The sequence below is a fragment of the Ammospiza caudacuta genome, chromosome 20 (assembly GCF_027887145.1).
Source record: "Ammospiza caudacuta isolate bAmmCau1 chromosome 20, bAmmCau1.pri, whole genome shotgun sequence".
Taxonomy (NCBI): Eukaryota; Metazoa; Chordata; class Aves; order Passeriformes; family Passerellidae; genus Ammospiza; species Ammospiza caudacuta.
Window position 1 is genome coordinate 2,075,865 of NC_080612.1, and position 17,008 is coordinate 2,092,872.

General features: G+C 65.5%; 1 protein-coding gene across 2 annotated transcripts; it reads left to right on the forward strand.

The window, feature by feature from the left end:
* The first annotated feature begins 1,199 nt into the window (after positions 1–1,199).
* On the forward strand, positions 1,200–10,397 carry LIMK1 (LIM domain kinase 1). 2 transcript variants are annotated; one of them, XM_058817599.1, is made up of 17 exons: positions 1,200–1,257; positions 2,910–3,006; positions 3,455–3,541; positions 5,595–5,733; positions 6,118–6,227; positions 6,301–6,492; positions 6,872–6,977; positions 7,059–7,243; positions 7,321–7,504; positions 7,583–7,669; positions 7,879–8,010; positions 8,121–8,180; positions 8,279–8,344; positions 8,440–8,596; positions 8,695–8,750; positions 9,234–9,391; positions 9,484–10,397. In XM_058817599.1, the coding sequence occupies exons 1-17, from the start codon at positions 1,200–1,202 to the stop codon at positions 9,632–9,634; spliced, it is 2,025 nt and encodes a 674-aa protein (XP_058673582.1). In that variant the 3' UTR covers positions 9,635–10,397. The 2 variants fall into 2 exon arrangements, with proteins under 2 accessions (XP_058673582.1, XP_058673583.1); XM_058817600.1 differs by lacking the exon at positions 3,455–3,541.
* Positions 10,398–17,008: the final 6,611 nt, after the last annotated feature.

Genomic DNA, 17,008 nt, shown 5'->3' on the forward strand with positions numbered 1-17,008 from the left:
GGCTCCAGCCTGTGTCCCACGTCCGTGACCCGTCCCCGTGGCGGTGGCAATGATGTAGGGCTCACCCCAGCCCGTGGCCCTGCACAAGCCTGGAAAGGTGCTGGGTCCTTGCTGCAGGGCTGTTGCTTGTCCCACTGCATGGTAACAGCGCTGGGACACACGGGAGGGGCGGGGGGACAGCTTTGGCCCGAGGGGTCGCCTCTGCCTTTTCCTACAGTGACAGCCCAGGGTCCCAGGGGCTGTCTGTGCCCTGGCCTGAGGTGTTGGGGACATCTCTGCCCTGTCCTAGTGTGCGAGCCTCGGAAACCATGAAAAGGTCTTTGCTCTGACTCACAGTGGGGGCCTGGGGATGCAAGAAAATTTCTTGTGCCCCGGTGACAGCTTGAGGACCAAGGAGGCTGTGCCTGTCCTTGGTGACAGCCCAGGGGGTGACATCCATGTGCCATCCCTTGGTAACACTGCAGGGAATGAAGGGGACATCCATAAACTATCCTACAGTTACAAGCCCAAGACCCAGGATGAGGTCCATGCCCCTCGCCGTGGTGGTGGCCCGGGGATGCAGGGAGATGTCCGTGCTCTATCCCGTGGTGACAGCGCGGGAAATGAGAGGGTCACCCATGTGATGCTCCACGGTGACATCCCAGAGCAAATGGGAACGCCTGTGCCCTGACCACAGTGACGGGCTGGGGCACGAGGGGACACCCGTGACGGCCAGTAGTGGCTGTGGCGACATCCGTGCCCTGCACACGGGGCCGGCCTGGCGTAGCTGAGGACACCGCGGGGTGTGGGGACACCCGTGATGGCCAGGGGAGGCCGAGAGGACGGCGCCATGGCTCCGTGACCCGCGCATCCCCCCGGGCCCGATGGCGCAGCCCGAGCCTCCCCCGGCCCCGACCGCGGCCATTCATCGCCGGTCCCCGCCGACCACTCCCACCGGCCACACCCGCGCTGGCCCCGCCCCGCCCCGCCCCGCGCTCCCGCGGCCCCGCCCCTCCAGGGCCGCGCAGGCGCGGTGACGGCGCCGCGGTGCCGCCCGGAGCCGCAGCGGCAGCGGCAGCGGCAGCGGCAGGGCCGGGGGGGCCCGACCGGGGCTGCGCCCGCGCGGGGACCGCCACAGGCCCGGCCACCGCCTCCGCCTCAGGCCCGGCCACCGCCTCCGCCACAGCCCCGGCGCGGCGCGGCGCCGGCTGCGCGCCTGCATGAGGTTGATGCTGCTGTGCTGCACCTGGAGGGACGAGCCTATGGGAGAGGACGAAGGTGCGTGACCCCCCGAGGCCCCCCGGCTGACTCAGCGCTTCCGCCGCCGCTCGGGCCCCGGGACCCCCAGCCCGGCTCCTGCCGACCCTCCCGCCGGCCCGCGGCCCCCCGCATCCTGCCCGCATCCTGCCCGCAGCCCCCGGCCTCGCCACTGTTCCCTCGACCCTGCATCCTCCCCGGCATCTCCATCCCGCACCCCTGCACCCCAGCACGCCCCCTGCACTCCCACCCAGCCCGCATCACCCCTGCGTCCCCAAATGCCCCCGTGTGCCCGCATCCCCCCCTGCATCCCCCACTGCATCCCTCTCTGCTCTGCGTTCCCCTTGCGCCCCGACATTCCCTGTCCCCCCATCCAGCCTGCACCTTCCCCACAGCCCCCCTGCATCACCCTCCATCCCTGCATCCCCCTCTGGAGCGCCCGTCCCGCACCTTCCATCCCCCGTGCCCCCCACACGTCCCCTGTGCTCCCCGGCCATCCCGCACGCCTCTTGCACCCCCTGCCCCTCTCACTCATCCAGCTCACAGCACCCACTGCATCCTCCACTGCACCCCACCCTGCATCACTCCCCTGGCCTGCATCCCCCTGCACTCCATCCAGCCTGCATCCTCCCCACACCCCCAAATGTTCCCATGCAGCCCCTGTTCACCCTGCTTCCCCTCTGCACCCCCAGATCTTCCCTGTTCCCCCAGTTCAGCCTCCATCCCCCCATTCTTCCTTGTACTGCCACACAACTGCATTCCCCCCTGCACCCCCAAATCTCCCCCATCCTCCTTGTCAAGAACTGTGCAGCCAGCCTGCATCCCCTCCTGCACCCCCACACCTCCCCATCTCCCCCTGCATGCTCTGTGTGCCCCTCCTGCACCCCCATCCCCTCCAACCTGCACCCCCCAATGCCGCTGCATCCCTCCTGCACCCCCAGATCCCTGCTATGCCTTCCTTGCCCTCTGCACTCACCGGGCCCCTCACACCCCCACACACCCCAAGAACTTGCACCCCCCTGCAGCCACTCTGCCCCCCTCTGTGTGTCCCCCATTCATCCCCCACTCTCCACCCCCCGTGTTCCCCCATGGGCTGTGCATGCCCCAGCACCCTCTGCACCCCTCCAGCATCCCCCTCTGTCCCCCCATTCATCCCCCAGCACCCATCCAGCAACCCTGTGTGTCCTTCTGCATCCTCTATCACCCACTCTGCACTCCCTGTGTCCCCCATTGCACTGTGCCTGCCCCAGTACCCATCCTGCACCCCTCTGTGTGTCCCCCATTCATCCCCCACCCTGCACCCCCTGTGTCCCCCCAGGACCCCTCAGCACTCATCCTGCTGTCCCCCCATGCACCCACCACCCATCCCACACCCCACCATCCTCCCTGGATGCCTTGGTGCACCCATCCTGCCCCTCTTCACCCTCCCTGCACTCTGTGCCCCCATCCCACCCCTCTGCCCCATCCTGCACCCACCATGTGCCCCCATCCCACCCTGCCCTGTCGCCGGCCCTGGGGCCATGGGTGCTCCGACCTTGACCCGCTGGGGGATCGATGGGTGGGGATGGAATTCTCCCCCGGGCACAGGGATTTCGTCCCGGCTGCTGCTGCCGCGGGTGGCCGGGCGGGCTGGCGGGGTGACAGCGCTGTCCCCTGGTGTTCCCCGCCTGCAGGGAGCGACCTGCCGGTGTGTGCGAGCTGTGGGCAGGGCATCTACGATGGGCAGTACCTGCAGGCACTGAAGGCTGACTGGCACGCCGACTGCTTCAGGTGGGACCCGCCGGGGACAGCGGCGTGGCATCAGGGGCATCGGGATGGATGGTGTCATGGGCACTGGATGGATGGCCTTAGGGACACTGGGATGGCACCAGGGACAGTGGGATGCTCTGCAGGGACAAGGACAGTGCTCCCTCCCGTTCCAGCCATGGCAGGGACAGGCGTGGCTGTGGCTCCTGGCACCCGTGGGGGTGCTCCGGCCGAGGCCAGGCCTGGCAGAGGGCTCTGCTGCCTGTTCCCCGCTGTCCCCTCCTGCCGGGTGACAGGGCGCGTGTGGCTGATGTCACCCGCCCCCTCCCTCCCAGTTTCCTCTTTCACTCGAGCCCTCCCGGCCGCTCCAGCTGCTGGAGCCCCGAGGAGGAGAAGGAGAAAGGGCCCGGGCCGGGGGGCACAGGGGTGCCCGGGACCTGGCAGGGTTCCCTGCGGGGCTGAGGGTGCCCAGGGCTGTCCCCGGGGTGTGTCCCTGTCGGTGGAGGAGGATGCTGGCGGCGGTGCTGAGGAAGAGCCGCGTCCTGAGCGCTGGAGCCAAGTGAGTGGGAGTGGGATTGAAGTGGGAGCGGGTCAGGACGGGCTCCGCAGGGAGCTCCGGGGGGCTCAGCCTGTGTCCCCCATGCTCGGCTCCCCTTCTCTGGGCCGTCAGCCAGAGCAAAGCCACTGCGGGGCCGCAGCTGGATCCGGTCCCCCCAGATGAGCGGCTTCCGGCAGCGCTGGGCTTGCTGAAAGCCTTCCTCCTCTTCTCCCTCTCCCCTTCTTCTCCTTGTCTCCCTCCCCTTCCCCTTGTCCTACGTTTCCCCCTCCTTTTCCCTCTCCTTCTCCCCCTGCTGCTCCTCCTCCCCCTCCTCCTCCTCCTCCTCCTCCCGCCCCCAGCCCAGGGGAGGTTTCGTGCTGCGCCATCGAAGGGGGAGTCCTCTGCGGTGACGTCATGGGGTGGGGAAACTCCGCGCCGTGACGTCACCGCTTGTTGGTATTCCACCTGCGTGGCCGTGGGCGGTGGGGGGGACTGCGACAGTGCCCGGGAACCCCCGGCATCCCCTGCAGAGTGTCCTGCAGCACCCCCGCATCCCACAGCACCCCGGCACTGCAAACCCCTGCAGGAAATCCCCTACAGCCCCCCCTGCACCCCACAGCACCCCCACACTCCACAGCACCCCAGCACTGCAAACCCCTGCAGGAAATCCCCACAGCCCCCCCTGCACCCCACAGCACCCCCACACTCCACAGCACCCCAGCACTGCAAACCCCTGCAGGAAATCCCCACAGCCCCCCCTGCACCCCCTGCACCCCCTCCCCAAGAGGATCTCCCCCCTTGCAGCACCCTGCACCCCTCCCACAGCATCCCCTGCACCCATTCAGCACTCCCCTATAGGAAATCCTCTGTGGCTCCCCTTCTGCACCCCCCAGGCACTGCCACACCCCACAGAAATCCTCTCTGGTGCCCGTGTCCCCTCTGCTCAGTGTGATGTGCCCCCCTGGTGCTGTATCCCAAAGCTGACAGGCCCCTCTGCAGCCCTGGGCACACCCTGCTGTTGTCACCCCCTGCACCCCCCAGCAGCTCCCCATCCCTGTGCCCCTGTCCCAAGACTGGCATGTCCCTGGCCAGGCTGGTGTGTCCCTCTGCCTGTCTGTGCCAGGGTGGGGAGTTTGTGACCAAGGGGACACGTCCCTCTGTCCCTGATCTTCTGTCACCAGGCTGGGACATCTGTCTGTGTATCCGTGACCAGGCTGGCATGTCCCTGTGTGTGTCCGTGACCAGGCTGGCACATCTGTGGCCAGGCTGGGACATCTCTCTGTGTGTCTGTGCCAGGCTGGCACATCTGTGGCCAGGCTGGGACCTCTCTGTGTGTCTGTGCCAGGCTGGCACATCTGTGGCCAGGCTGGGACATCTCTGTGTGTCTGTGCCAGTGACACACACAGACTGGCACGTCTGTCACCAGGGTGGGACATCCTCTGTCCATGATTAGGGTGACATGTTCCTCTGTGCAGCCATGACTGGGCTGTCACATCTGTGAGCAGGGTGACAGACCCATGACCAGGGTGGGACTTCCCTCTGTATGTCTGTGACCAGACTGGCATGTCACCCTAGTCATGGATAGAGAGACCATGACCATGCCCTTCTGTGTATCTGTCACCAGGGTGGGACGTCCCTCTGTCTGTGACCAGGCTGCCATGCTTGTGACCAGTCTGTCTCATCCCTCTGTAAGCCTGTGCCAGGCTGGCACGTCTGTCACCAGGGTGGCATGTCTGTCACCACTGTGGTACATCCCTGTGTGTGTCTTTGTCCAGGCTGGCGCATCCATGCAGAGCTGGCGCTTCCCTCCTCATGCCTCTCCCTGCCCCATGTCCCCTCCCTTGTCCACCCCAGTGTCCCCACGTGTCCCTGCAGCCCCAGCCTGCACTGTCACACCCCTGGAATCACCTGCTGTCACCCTGGGGATGGTGACACATTGATGCAGTGGCCCTGCAGCTACATAGGCAGTGAGGGAAGCAGCCTGCCCAGAGAGCTGTGGAGTGGGCAAGCACTGGCTGTGCCCCGGGGTGACAGTGGGAACGAGGTGACAAGGGTGTCCCTGTCCCTGCCGCAGGTGTTGTGAGTGCGGGGCCTCCCTGTCCCACCAGTACTACGAGAAGGATGGGCACCTGTACTGCAAGAAGGATTACTGGGCACGCTTTGGGGAGCTGTGCCACGGCTGCTCCGAGCAGATCACCAAGGGGCTGGTCATGGTGAGCACCACGGGGCCCCCAGGGTGGGACATGGAGCCTTGTGCCCTTGTGCCATGGCTGAGCTCCTGGGGAGCAGGGCAGGGGGAAGGGGTGCAGATCCCCAGCACCACTGGGTGTGTCAGGGGTGTCCTCTAGGTTTTAGGGGACCCTGGAGGGCCTTGCTGGGACTGGGGAATGCAGGGGAGAAGCTCGGCATGGTGGAAGATGTTCCTGCAGCCACCCCCAACTTGGTGGCACTTCTGTCCCCACCATCCCACAGCTCAGCCCGCCCTACCCGCAGCCTCAGTGCACCCGTGGGTGCTCCCAGGCCCCTCTGAGCCCCGGCCCTGCCCCCAGCCCTCGGTGCCTGGACAGGGGGTCCGGGGCTGATGCCATTGCTCACAGGTGGCCGGGGAGCAGAAGTATCACCCCGAGTGCTTCAGCTGCCTCAACTGCCGCGCCTTCATCGGGGACGGGGACACGTACGCGCTGGTGGAGCGCTCCAAGCTCTACTGGTACGTCTGCTCCAGGGGGGCTGGGGGGACGCGTCCCAGCACCCCCACCCACCCTCCTGTCTGCTCCCCACAGCGGCCACTGCTACTACCAGATGGTGGTGACGCCGGTGATCGAGCAGATCCTGCCGGACTCGCCGGCCTCCCGCATCCCTCACACCGTCACCCTCGTGTCCATCCCCGCCTGCTCCGACGGCAAGCGCGGCTTCTCCGTCTCCATTGACCAGGGCTGCGGCACCGAGCACCCACGCACCGTGCGCGTCCGAGAGTGCGTCCCTGTCCCCTCTGCCACCGTCCCCTCCCCAGGGCTGGGGCTTCCCGTGCCCCTTCTGCCCCTGGGATCCATCCCAGGACACATTTTGGGGTGGGAGAGGAGGGGTGGTGCTGGGTTGTCCGCATTGTCCAGGAGTGGCCTGTAGGGACCGTGGTGGCGTGTCCCCAGCTTCAGGGGGCTTTGTGGAGGCTGTGCTGGTGTGTCCCCGGCCATGCTGGCCTTGCCTTATATACCTGAGCGGGTACCATGCATGTCCCCATGTGGTTCGGGTGGCTTGTGGGGACTGTCACAGCATGTCCCTGTCCAGGAGGTGACAGTGGGGTCTCACACACCCACTGGGAGTGTCGGGGGTCTGACCCCACTGTTTCCACAGGGTAGATCCGGACTGCATCAGCCCTGACATGAAGAACTCCATCCATGTTGGTGACCGCATCCTGGAGATCAACGGGACCCCTATTGGCCACGTCCCTCTGGATGAGGTACGGTCCCCCTGTCACACCCAAGCCAGCCCCACTTCCGCCATGTCCCCAAACCCACCCCATCGCCGTGTCCCTGTGCAGATCGACCTGCTGATCCAGGAGACGAGCCGCCTGCTGCAGCTAACCATCGAGCACGACCCCCACGAGCCCCTGGGCCAGGAGCCAGGGCTGGCAGGCAGCCCCCTGCCCGCCCTGTGCAGCCCCCTGCGCTCGCCAGCCCCCGTGCCCTGCGGGGACCCCGCTGCCATGCGCCAGCGCGCTGTCACGTAAGGCCACCCCTGTCCCTGTCCCTGTCCCTGCTGGGTGCCCCCAGCACACTGAGCTCTGCCCGTCCATCCCACAGGAGGAGCTGCAGCACGGACAAGTCCCCGGGCTCGGGCTCCGTGGGCTCTCCCGCGTCGCAGCGCAAGGACATCGGGCGCTCCGAGTCCCTGCGCGTCGTGTCCCGCGCCCACCGCATCTTCCGCCCCTCGGACCTCATCCACGGGGAGGTGCTGGGCAAGGGCTGCTTTGGCCAGGCCATCAAGGTGGGCAGGGGGCACAAACCTGGGGGTCTGGGCTCCCCAGGATGGAGGGGGTGGCTGAGTCCCTGCGCTCCCGGCCAGGTGACACATCGGGAGACGGGTGAGGTGATGGTAATGAAGGAGCTGATTCGCTTCGATGAGGAGACCCAGAGGACCTTCCTCAAAGAGGTGAGGGTCCCCTGTCCTTAATCCCCCAGGCTGCAGGGACACAAGGGATGGGTCTGTCTGATCCTGGCCCCACCTGGGCACAACGCCTGCACAGGGGTGACCAAGCCCCGTGGGTGCAGCCCTGCCCACTGAGCCTGTGAGCAGCAGCTCTGTCAGGGGTGTGGGAGCCTTGGGGTGTCACGGACGCGGGGCTGGGGGGTCTCCTGCAGGTGAAGGTGATGCGCTGCCTGGAGCACCCCAACGTGCTCAAGTTCATCGGAGTGCTCTACAAGGAGAAGAGGCTCAACTTCATCACAGAGTACATCAAAGGGGGCACCTTAAGGAGCCTCATCAAGAGCATGGTGAGCACCGGGGGAGGCAGGTTGGTCCCCCACCACCCCACAGCCTCAGTGTGGCTGGGGGACCCCTCTTCCTTTTTCATTTCCTGGCAAACTCCCCCTCCTGCCCCCAGGACAGCCACTACCCCTGGAGCCAGCGGGTCAGCTTTGCCAAGGACATCGCTGCTGGCATGGTGGGTGCCACCATGGGATGGGTGGGTGGGAGGGGCACTGCTGAGCGGTGGGAGCATGGTGTGGGGGTGCCCCTGCTCTCAGCCCACCCTTCCCACAGGCCTACCTCCACTCCATGAACATCATCCACCGCGACCTCAACTCTCACAACTGCCTCGTGCGGGAGGTGAGTCCCACCTTGGCGCTGCCCTCCCCCAGCCTGGCTGGGGCTCTCAGTCCCTGTTGGCTCCCCCAGGCCTCACCCCTCCCTGTGCCCCCCAGAACAAGAGTGTAGTGGTGGCTGACTTCGGGCTGGCACGGCTGATGGTGGATGAGAAGAACCAGCCCGAACATCTCAAGAACCTGAAGAAACCGGATCGTAAGAAACGCTACACGGTGGTGGGGAACCCCTACTGGATGGCCCCCGAGATGATCAATGGTGAGGGGCATGTGGCCAGCCAGGGCTCTGTCCCCAGGCAGGGGACGCGTGGTGGGCTGGGACAGGACGTGTGACATGGCCTGACCCTGTGTCTGCAGGGAGGAGCTATGATGAGAAGGTGGACATCTTCTCCTTCGGCATCGTCCTATGCGAGGCAAGTGCCCCTGGGGCTGGGGTCTGCCATGGGCGCTGGGGTCCTTGTGGTGTTTGGGATCACTTCCCCAAGGCTGGGGTATCTCCCTTGGGGTTGGGATGTTTAGTGTCTCTTAGAGTCTTCACCTTAGGATTGGAGCCTTTTCCCATTGACTTGGGGTTCCCCTAGGCTTTGGAGTCCTCATTGTTAGCCTCCAGCATAAGGTTTTCCCCCTTGGGGTTGAGGTCTCCTTTTTGGGGTTGAGGTCCTCATTGTGCTCGAGTTCCCCCTCTTAAACTTGGAGTCCTCCCTTGGAGTTGGGGCCTCTCTCCTTCGGTTAAGGGTCTCCCTGATGGGATCTCTCTCTTGGGGTTGGGGTTTCTTCATTGTGCTTGGGCACCCTCCTGGGGCTTGGACATCTCCCCCTTGGGGCTTAGGGGTCCCTGTTTGGGGTTGAGGTCCCCCCTTGGTGCTGAGCCCACCCGTTCCCACCGCCGCCCGCAGATCATCGGCCGGGTGAGCGCCGACCCCGATTACCTGCCCCGCACCACCGACTTCGGCCTCAACGTCCGGGGCTTCCTGGAGCGCTACTGCCCCCCCGCCTGCCCCCCCAGCTTCTTCCCCATCGCCGTCTGCTGCTGCGACCTGGACCCCGAGAAGCGGTGGGTGCTGGGGACCCGCGGGGGTCCCCAGGGCAGGGGACGGGGTGGGGACAGAGCCAGCGGAGCTGCCACGTGTCCCCCTGCTCGCTCAGGCCGTCCTTCGCCAAGCTGGAGCAGTGGCTGGAGACGCTGCGCATGCACCTGGAGATCCACCTGCCGCTGAGCTCGCAGCTGGAGCAGCTGGACCGAGCCTTCGGGGAGGCGCACCGGCGGGAGGGGGCGCTGCCCGCGGCCCCGCGGTAGAGCCCCCGCCCGCGCCCCTCTGCAGCCACGGGAGACGGAGCTGCGCTCGCCACCAGCCGCTCCTGGGGCTGCCTCCCCCCGGGGCTGGATCCCCGGGCCCCTGGATGGCCCCCGCCCCGCTGCCCACCCTGGGGAGCTGGCTCTCCCCGGGGCCGCATGGCCCTGGGCACCCCCACGCCGTAGCTCTGAGCGCCAGGACCAGCCCGGCTGGCCGCACCGCGGGGACCGTCCCCGTGTCCCCACCCTGGCTCACCTCCCCTTTGCACAGCGGGGCTGCCCCGGACGGAGCCGCGGCCCTGCTGCGGTGCCTTGGCTTTCCATGAACTTGCACTTGGACACAGGAGGGACCCCGCGGCCCCCCAGGGCACCCTCGTAGCAACGCCCTCGGCCGGCCCTGAGGCTGCTCCCGCCGCACCCCCGGCCGGGCGAGGGGACACCCCCGTGGCATGGGGACAGGCACGTAGCGGTCCCTGCCGCCCCCGCGCCTCTGCTGCCCGTGCTGAGCCCCGACCACGCAGTCCTGGGGTCGTGGGGCTGCGGCTCATCTCGGTCCCCCTGCCCCGGAGGGCCCGGGGGGTTGCGCCATGCGGTGCTTTTCATGCTCTTTATTCAGGTTCATTTTTCTGTAAGATATTTAAAGAGAAGAGTTTGTATTATTTTTTCATACAACGTAGCGTTTGCCATTTGTCACTGCCTCGGTTCTGCTTTCCCGAAGGGATCAAACTGTGAAGCCTCTCCGTGCACTTTTGCCCGGGAAGTCCAAGGTGACATCCTCTGCGGAGGCGGGAAGGGAGCTCAAACTGTGATGTACCCCGAGCCGTGAGTCAATAAATCCTTCCCCGCTCGCTGCCCGGCCTGTTGGCAATCGCTCGCCTCCCCCGGGGGGCTGGGAGCTCCTGTGCAAGCTGAGGCAGGAGGGGACGGTCCCCGTGCCCAGGGTGGGGCTGGCACTGCCCGTGGTGGCACACACCAGCTCGCCCACCCCCATGGGGGCAGTACTGTTGTCCCCCTTTGTGCTGTCCCCAGCCCCTGCCCTGGGACTGGTGCCATCCCTGCTTATGTCACCAGGGCCCCCAAGTGCTGTGTCCCCTCACTGGTCTGGTGGCCATGGCCACTGTCATGCCAGGGTGGTGACAGGCAGGTGAGACCATCGGTGCTGGAGCTGATTTGTCTTTGGTGTAAAACCAGCCCTAGGGAACAGTGAGGTGGCTCATGCTGGGGGTAGCCCATGGCCCTGCCCTGCTGTCCCTCTGTCCTCAACACCTCTCTGAACCAAACTAAGGTCCCCAAGGTGGGGGGGCTCCATCCCTGGGGGAGGGTGAGCTTTGGAAGCTGGAGAAGACCTGGAACCCAAAGAGCTGAGGGGGAGTGACAGGGAAGGGATGGGACTGGGGGGATGTCCCCAAGGGTGTCCCCAGTGATGCTGCAGCTGGGGAAGGAGCTTGAAAGGGTCCCAGGGTCCCAGGGTCCAGGCTGGAACCCACCAGAGAACCTAATGGTTTATTGCTCTGGAGGGACATGGGGGGGATGTAGTGACAGTGGCACTGTCCCCCCTCCTGGAGTGGCTCCTGACTGCCTGTTCCCCAGTACCCCAGTGAGGGACAGGGACTAACACCCTGCCAGGTGTCACAGGCTGTCACTGCCCCTGGTGACACCATGCTGCCCCTGGTGACACCCCACTGTGCTGATTCTTTGCTCTGGCAGCAGGACACTGTCACTCCCTGGGAGCGCTGGGGTGAGGGAGCCACTGTGGCCACCACACCTAGGAAACACCACTGTCCCCAGTGCCCTGCTGCCACAGGAGAGCAGCACCCCAGGAGACCCCCAGCCCTGCAGTAGGAACCCCCAAACCCATGGGACCCCCCCAGCCCCTCACCCAGCTGGGTGCAGGGGTGCCTGGTGGTGTCAGGGACACCACACCCACTGGGACACTTGCTGGTGGCCCTTGGGGCAAGAGCCAGCAGCTGGCCACAACACTGTGGCCACTGAGTCACCCCTGTGACCAGCAACTCATCCCAGACCAAGCCACCAGCTGGGACACCCCCTCACCAGGCAGGGAGGTGGCTCTGGCACAGCCACAGTGGCCCCATGCTGTCACTGTCACCCGAAAGTTTCCTCCAGGGCTGTGCAGCATCCTGTGCCCAAATCCAGCCCCTGTCCAGCCTGACCCAGTGCCCGTGGGAGAGGCTCATCCCATCACCAGCGCCTGGCTGTCCCTCCAGCCATCCCTTCCCAAGAGGGACAAGGCCACCCAGACCATGTCACAGGCCACCAAGAGCTGCCACTGCACCCACTGTCTTCTCCCAGCTCCTGCTCTGTGCCCCCAGGGGTGTCTCTGGTAGGGTCCTGGCCCAGTTTGGAATGGTGGCACGTGGGGAGCCAGGTGTCCCCACCAAGGGGTGGCCAAAGGCACCAGTGGCTCTGGCAAGGACACAGCTGAGAGCTCCAGCCATGAACCATTGGCCGTGGGTTGGTCACCTTCCTGGTGGGCAGGTCTGGGACTCCAGGGGAGAGGAGCAAGAGCAGGTTCTCCAGGAACCCTGGCAAGGTGGGCACTGGTGCTGCAGGGACCCTCCCGGGGGACATCTTGTGACAGGGGTAACTGGCAGAGGGTCCTCATGAGGCTTGAGATGTGCAAGGAGGAGAGGTGCTGGGGACCAGTCAGGACAGGGCTGTGTGGAGCTGGAAAAGGATTCCTGGGATCCCAGCAAGCACCCAGCTGCACAGGGATGTGTGGAGATGGAGGGGGGTCACAGGGGTCTGGCTGGGGTGTCCAGCCCCATGGGGACATGGGGTCTCACCCCACCCCTGGCCACAGCAAGACTCACCCTCACATGAGGATTGCTGAGCAGGCAGTGGCTCTGGGATCCTCTGGAGCCCTTTCCAGCTCAGCCAGAGGCCGGACCTGAGACATCCTGGGATCATTGCTGTCCTCCAGCCCTCTGATCTCCCATCCTGCATTGAACGTGGCTCTGCAGGGCGTCTGTCACAGCTGACCCTGTCCCCAGAGGTGGCACAGATCCCTCCCCTGGCTCAGGATCAGGGGCTCTGTGTGGCTCTGGAGCAGCCTAAGCCCTCCCTCCTTAATTTGGTGTCACTGTCACACCTCCCCTCTGCAAGCTGGGCAGGGATAGGAGCCACCTCCTTGGGTCACACATGTCACCAGCACCTGGTGGCTCCATGGGGAACATCCAGATGCCCAAAACCCTGGTGGAGCTGTGAGGCCAATGGTGGGGGTCAGTACCTGTCTGTCTGCCTCAATTCCCCCGTAGCTGGAGCTGTGGGGTGTGGGGATGGGAAGAAGGGCTGTCACTGCAGCTGTCACTGCAGCTCCTGTCCCCCCTCTGGTGTCCTCTGGTCCCTGACAGGTGAGGCTGGCCAAATGCAGGCAAGAAAATCCCATGGGAAACAGTTCCCACCTCATTTGCCAGCAGTTTTGGTAAGATCTACATAAACATGGCATTTATAAATACAGCCCTGGGAACACGGTTCTGCCATCCTCTCTGCCAGCTGGGGGCACTGGGGGCCATCCCTGTGTCCTATGGGGACATGGGCACCTGGGAGGGGACAGCTGGGGTTGCCTGAAAGCCTCAGCTGCTTCTGGTGGGAGAAATGGCTTCTCTCAATCCACTGCATCTTCCCCCAGCTCCAGCACAGCCCCTGGCACTGGGGCTCCGGAGGGGAGGTGAGTGATGGGTGCTCCTGCATTGCCCAGTGCCACCAGGGCCCCAGGCAGGACCAGGGCTGGGCACCATCGACTGATGAGTCCTTTGGGAGGGATCTGGGAGCTGGTGACACGTGATGAGCTGTGGGAAGGTTCAGGCCAAGGAGGAAAGGGGGCTTTGTGTGGGACCACGTGGGCTCCTGGGTTTGGATGTCTGTGACACCTTCCCCACTGCTGTGACACCGTTCCTTAGAGCACATCCCATGTCCAAATCCCTCCAAGGGGCTGGCACTGCCTGGACTTGGGGAATGTGGACCCTTAGAACCCCCTGCTCTGAGCAGGAGCTCCCTGCAGAGACAGCCCAAGGGTGGGGAGACCCTGGGATGTGGGTTTGGGGAGCTGTGGGACCCTGGCATGTGCATCTAGGGAACCCCTGTGCATGGGTTTGGGGAGCTGGAAGACCCTGGCATGTGGGTTTTGGGTTTGGGGCGGCCCAGACTGTAGGCTTGGGGGCTATTTTCTGCCACATTAGACTCAAGCACAGGGAGCAGCCCAGGCATGGGCTCAGACCAAGGGAAAGAGGCCAAAAGGCAGGAGCTACACCCCAGGTTTTCAGGCTCCACTCTAAGCACAGACCCCCCAACCCACCTCATCCCTTTGCTGGGGCAGATCTTGGGGAGCACTGTGGGGTGCCTGATGTGGCTCATCCTTTCCACAGTGTGAAAAATGAGTTTATTCCCAGCTTGGAGCCTGTTTGGCTGCTTTGGAGAGGGGAGAGCAGAACTTCTGCCTGTGCTTGGTGGCTTTGGGGACGGATCCTTGGGGCTTTGTCCCTCAGGATGTGTCACTGCAGTGAGGTGCTCCACTCCCTGCACATGGCATTCCTGGGCCCAGCCAGGGAAGGCCCCAGACAGGACCCATTGCAAGAGAAAGAGCTAAAATAGAGATTGTCATGGCAGATGCAGGGGAGCATCCCAACATGTGGCCTCTGGACCTGGCAGCAGACGAGGACGTGGTGACCCCAGCCCCATCCCATGCCTGGCTGACACCCTGTGGTCTCTGTGACCCCCAGTCTTCCTTTGAGCCTCAGCCCGGGCAGGGGGAGCCGCGGGCGCTGTCCCGGTGCCAGTGATGCCAGGGCAGGCAGGGGGAGCCGGTGCCGGTGATGCCAGGGCAGGGGGAGCCGGTGCCGGGTGATGCCAGGGCAGGGGGAACTGGTGCCGGGTGATGCCAGGGCAGGGGGAGCCGGTGCCGGGTGATGCCAGGGCAGGGGGAACTGGTGCCGGGTGATGCCAGGGCAGTGGGAGCCGGTGCCGGGTGATGCCAGGGCACGCAGGGGGAGCCGGTGCCGGGTGATGCCAGGGCAGGGGGAGCCGGGTGCCAGTGATGTCGGGGCAGGCAGGGGGAGCCCCGGGCGCTGTCTCGGTGCCGGTGATGCCAGGGCAGGCAGGGGGAGCCGGCAGGGGCAGCCCCGGGCAGGCAGCGAGGTGGTTAAAGCTCCCCACGCCCGCCGGATGCAGCATCCTGGGCTGGGCTCTTTCCATCTTGTTTTGGTTTGGAGGAATAAAAGCTTTGGCAGCAGCAAAGCCGCTTCCCAAAATAACTCAGCCTCCCATGGTAATTATAGAGCTACGGGCCCCGGTAGCGAGCGGAGACTTCCCAGCCGGGCCGGGCCCGAGGATCGCTGCTGCTGCCGGCCCGAGGGACCCCGGGGTGCCTCGGGGACCTTGAGGACCTCCCCAGCTGTGCCACCCTCCCTGGGCGTCCCCATCGCTCCCCTTGGCGCCATCTCCCAGACAGGAGCGCGCAGCCCCTGTGTCCCTCCCGCTCCGCAGCTGATCTCTTCAGCTTTTAATGCTCGTGTAAAGCCCAGGTTGCAGCTCCCGGCCTCGATGGGCACTGGGCTACCGGACCGTGGCCGTGGCCAGAGAGTGGCTGTGCCCCCGGCCAGGTCAGGAACACGGAGCTGATCCCGGCAGGGCCGGCCCGAGAGCGCCCGGCTCACCCCGGCAGGGCCCTCCCATCCCCGCGGGGCTCAGCGCTGCTCCTTGAAGGGCAGGGAGAGCCCGGGCTGAGCTCCTGGAGCCCCCGAGCCCCTAATCCCCGGTAATCCTGGAGGAAAGCGCTGCCTGTGGGGATTAGGGATGTAAACAGCCATCCTCACCTGCCTGCCCCTACCTGCCCCCTGCCCGCACCCCCAGCGGCCAAGATGAGGCGCCAGGAGAGCGGGATCCCTGCCTGGAACCCCCAAATACAGGGTCGAGGTGGCCACTGGTGCTCTCTGAGGCTGCGTTGAGCCTGTGATGGTTATTTATGGGAATAGGGAATGTAGAGCCATCTGGACACAGCCTGGATCTATAACGTCCGAGGGAAAGAGATTCCAGGCAGTGACAAGGTTGGGGACAAGGCGAGATAGTCCCTGTGGAGTTACACAGCTTTGGTCAGAGCCTGACTGGGGCTGGATCTGTTTTCTCCTCCTGGGGAATCACCACTGACTTTTTTCATGGGCAGGGAAACTGAGGCAAATGAGGAGAAGCCCATGAGAGGGATGTGCTGGGAATGCATGTGACCTCCCCAGCTCCCTGGCTTGGAGTGGGTTTGAAGTGGGACAAGGACAGTCCTGAGGAGCAGCAGGGCCGGGAGACAGAAATGTGGGGAGGGCTGAGCTGTGCCAGCTGCTCGCCACGGGAAGCAGCCCCCGCGGCCAAGGCTGCCCCGGCCCTTTCCCGGCCGGAACAGGAGCCCGCGGTGCCAGCATCCTCCCTGCCCTCAGGGACACGGGGACACGGCCGCGTGCCGCTGCCACTCACATGGGCTCGGGGGCATCCCGGGAAGGCGCTGCCATCCCTGAGGCGGGATGGGGATGGGGATGGGGACAGGAGCACGGCCGGGCGTCCGGGTCCCTTTGCCAGCCCACCGGCCAGGGGCAGGATCGCTCAGCAGCAGCCCCAGGAAGGGTTCGGGAGGGGGAGGCAGGCTGGGATTTTGCAGAGAGAGGGCTGGGAAACTGGGATTTGGTGACCCGTGCCCAGTGCAGTCGCCAGTCCCTGGTACCCAGCAGGTGCTGTGGGATATGTGGGGCTGGAGTGTTCTCCCAGTACCCAACACCCCCTAACTGGTGCCCAGTGCTCCCAAGAGGCAGTGGCTGGTGTGAGCCCAGTGCCTCCTGCACAGTACCTGGTGCCTGCAGGGCAATGCCCGGCGCTGGTGACACTGCCAGCAGGTCAGTCACTGTCACGGGGCCATTCCCTCTCACTGCACCACTGACTGGTGCTGGGGCCTTGTACCCACTGCCTGCACCGCGCCCTGCCAATGCCCAGCACCCAGCGCTGTGCCCTGCACCCGGTGCTGTGCCCTGTCCCTGGTACTGGTGCCCTGTCCCTGCTGCAGTGTCTTGTTCCTGATGCTGCTGCCCTGTGCCACCACCTCGTGCCCTGCGCAGCTCCCGGTGCCCGGTGAGTGCTGCCAGAGCTGGTGACCGGTGCCCGGCCCCAGTGCGAGTGCCCGGCGCCGGTGCCAGGTATTGATGCCAGAGCCGAATGCCAAGGCTGGATGCTGATGCCCGGCGCCCGGTGCTGGTGCCCAGTGCGTGGTGCCAGTGCCCCGTGTGCGGTGCCCGGTGCACATCTCTCGCTCCCGGTGGCGGCGCCGAGCGCTGGTGCCGCTGCCTGTACCCGTGTGCAGTGCGCGGTGCCGGGCGCTGCTGCTGC

Excerpts from the sequence above, each read along its gene's own strand:
- LIMK1 (XM_058817599.1), top strand. The coding sequence starts at position 1,200 with ATGAGGTTGATGCTGCTGTGCTGCACCTGGAGGGACGAGCCTATGGGA. Across the intron at positions 7,244-7,320 it reads ATGCGCCAGCGCGCTGTCAC|GAGGAGCTGCAGCACGGACA; the intron begins GTAAGGCCACCC and ends TCCATCCCACAG. Across the intron at positions 8,181-8,278 it reads AGGACATCGCTGCTGGCATG|GCCTACCTCCACTCCATGAA; the intron begins GTGGGTGCCACC and ends CCCTTCCCACAG.